Source organism: Sinocyclocheilus rhinocerous, unplaced genomic scaffold (genome assembly GCF_001515625.1).
Source record: "Sinocyclocheilus rhinocerous isolate Xijiao unplaced genomic scaffold, SAMN03320098_v1.1 scaffold813, whole genome shotgun sequence".
NCBI classification, from domain to species: Eukaryota; Metazoa; Chordata; class Actinopteri; order Cypriniformes; family Cyprinidae; genus Sinocyclocheilus; species Sinocyclocheilus rhinocerous.
Window position 1 is genome coordinate 324,139 of NW_015654524.1, and position 3,162 is coordinate 327,300.

Here is a 3,162-nt window from a genome sequence, read left to right on the forward strand (position 1 = left end):
CACAGACTATATCAACTGACTGAACTATTTAATAAAATTAATTATTAAAAATTTGTAATAATAACAGTCGATAAATAGAAACATTGTGTCGAATGTTAAATAACTTCAAATATTTAAACGGTATACGGACTATTAAACATAAAATGGGAAGATTCAAGTAACAAGATGATGCGTAGGCTATTATTGTTGTTGTTATTATGTTGGATTATTGAATCAAATTGTTCTGAACGACAGTTAAATAGAGAACAAACGAAAAATTATTACACAAACACATTTATTTGCTTAAAATATTTACATTGTTCAGGGGGTTGTTTGTCCTCTGATATATAGCCAAACAAATGTTTCAGACCTCATATCAATAACAGAACGGTAATTAATTTTATACAACACAAATAACTTGTTAATTCTGTCACACGGTACACAACTTTTGTTACATAATCAAAGAAGAACTCAATCTCGCGGCCATATAGTTAAGCAGTGGATCACGTTGTCAGTGCAGGAGTTTTTACATGTATCGCTCCAGTCCTGAGGCAAAATTGGCTTGTCTCATATATGAATTATTGTAGGAGTTCATTGTTGGTCCGGAGAGACCTAAAAGTGGTTCTGTGTGATCTGCGCACAACCCAGAACGCACAGGGGGCAGCGAAATCCTGTTTCCCGAACAGTACACCTGTGAACCTCCCGGTGAGAAGCTGGACTGCGTGACCCCGGACAGGTGAGTAGGCGAAGCCGAGGAGGGGTACGTGTAGCTGGTTGTCATGTTTGAAGCAAGAGGTCCAGTGTTCCTGTTCAGCATGTTGCTCGTGGGATTTATCGGTTGTGTCTGAAAACAGGTTGGGTCAGAGGTGGATACGGAACAGCTGGAGGTCATGGCACCCAAGTCTCCAGCACCCAGGCCGAGACACTGTGGGTTGAGATCTCCTCCACTCTGCATCACTGTCTGCTGACTAATAATGTTATCGATGCTGAACATCCTGGGCTGGCCCTGCGTGACCCCAGCCGATGCCTGATAGTGAGGCAGCATCGCCGGGTGCGGAGAACCAGCCAACTGAGACCCGTAGCCGGACGTTGCACCCGGGTACAAGGTGTTGGGGTACGCCTGTCTACCCATAGGTGTGGGCGTAAAAGCGCTCGAGCTTTGCATGTACCCAGGATATGTGCTAACATCAGTCCGCTTGAAGCGCTTCCTCCGGCGCAAGAAACTCCCGTTGTCGAACATGTCCTCAGCGGCGGGGTCAAGCGTCCAGTAGTTTCCTTTACCGGGCCTACCGGGCTCCCGCGGGATCTTCACAAAACAGTCGTTGAGGGTGAGGTTATGCCGTATGGAATTTTGCCACTTCTTGGAATTCTCGCGGTAAAAGGGAAAGCGTTCCATAATGAACTTATAGATGCCGCCTAGAGTGAGTTTTCTCTCAGGTGAATTGGCGATGGCCATTGCTATAAGCGCGATGTAACTGTAGGGAGGTTTACCTCGCTGCACTGGCCTTTTCCTCCGCCGGCTGCCAGTGGCGGGCAGATGTTCTTCTGTTTGACCCAATGAAACCCCTTCCTCCCTGTCTGTATTTGGACTGCTGCCCCGAGGCTCAGCTTTGACCAGAACACAGTCCTTGGTTCGGGCTTGGTGGTTCAGCGCTGGTTGAGGAAGAGGAATCGGGGAGTCCAGGCTCACGTTGGGAGACACCACCACTGGACTGGCCGCCTCGGCTGGCGAGTGCTGGGACTCTGCCGTCATGTTGCACATGCCCGTGAAGTATGAAAAACTTGCAAGATTCATAAAAGTTGTCTTTTAAACTTTTAGGATTGTCAGAATTGTAAAATTCCATCAATTTGCCCACTAAACAGGGTATAAAAATATTGACAATAATAAAATAAGCGTGCGCCCAGCTGTAGATTAGAGAGGTGTTTGTCTAACCAGGTGAGTGAGTCGGGGGGAGTTTTATAGAGCGGGCGGAGTGACGACACGGGCCGCCTCATGACGATCGATTGGGTGACAGTTCTTCCCTCACTAACAAAGAATGCGAGGTCAGAAAATCAACGTTAAATGCATTTTGGACGGATTAATTTGTATATTTTCCAGCCTGTTATTTAAAGACATATCTGATTAACCTGATTAAACACCAAAATTCAAGAATAAATCACACAAAAATTATATTTTAAAAAAGTTAAACACGGCAAAAGTTTTAGACATCTAACCTAGCTTTTTTATATTTCAATATGAGCTGTCATTAAGAGTTTATGCTTCTGTCCTTCAATGAAAACAAAAAGGAAGCAATAGGCTACTTGAGACCTATATGGAATATACATTGTGAGATATCAGATAAGGCACAGTGGCTTACATAATAGCTTCCACTGACTTGGGGGTCTTAAGAGCAACAGGATTAGGAAAGAAAGGTTGGAGAGGTGGAGGTTAAATACCTACTAAATATTGTAAGCTGAACAGTTTCACAAAGTATGGCTTTCTTCACATCACAAAGACCTGGAACATTATGAATGTGAATACTCAATTTGTTGATCATGTTTGTTCACTATAAAAAAAAAAACACCATTAAGATATATATATATATTTTTTTTTTAAATCTCTGCATACATCCCTTTAAACTGTAACAATTTCTGCCAGTATACTCTTATCAATTAAATGTAAAGTGGTCAGAAAGTGCAATAAACTTTTCTTTGCAGGTTGTCACTGTTGCATCACTTTGATTTGAGGCTAAATGTTTTACAGTGCAAAAAAAGTCACAGACCGCTCACTGCAAGTTCTATCTTTGATCTCTCTCTCTCACACAGTTTGCCCAGGGTTCACTGTGTATTCAGGACAGAAACAACACATAGAAAGGCTGTAACAGACTTCCCAAACTACCTCTCAATCCACCAATTGAAAAATAAAAACAGGCCTTTAAAAACAGCAATTGAGCTGTGAAAGCTTTACAGAATGTTAAAAAAAATACTGCTGGTTTATTTGTGTTCTCCAAATTGAGACTATAGAGGGACGGGTGTTAATACAGCATCATAGCACTCAACATCAACTTCTCACCCAGGATTTTACTGATCGAATTACAGCAAGACAATAATAGCGTGCACATAGAATTCTCATCAGCTTTAAAAGAATAGTTAAGCCTATCAGGGAATTACTAGGGCTTTGCTTTTCAACACAAGGGATCTATA

The 3,162-nt window shown here is 42.3% G+C and overlaps 1 protein-coding gene across 1 annotated transcript; it reads right to left on the minus strand.

Moving 5' to 3' along the window:
* Positions 1 to 303: 303 nt before the first annotated feature.
* Positions 304 to 2,066, minus strand: LOC107717545 (forkhead box protein E4-like). Its single transcript, XM_016524324.1, has one exon. It carries the CDS (start codon positions 1,772 to 1,774, stop codon positions 506 to 508), a length of 1,269 nt encoding a protein of 422 aa, XP_016379810.1. The 5' UTR covers positions 1,775 to 2,066; the 3' UTR covers positions 304 to 505.
* Between the last annotated feature and the right edge of the window lie 1,096 nt (positions 2,067 to 3,162).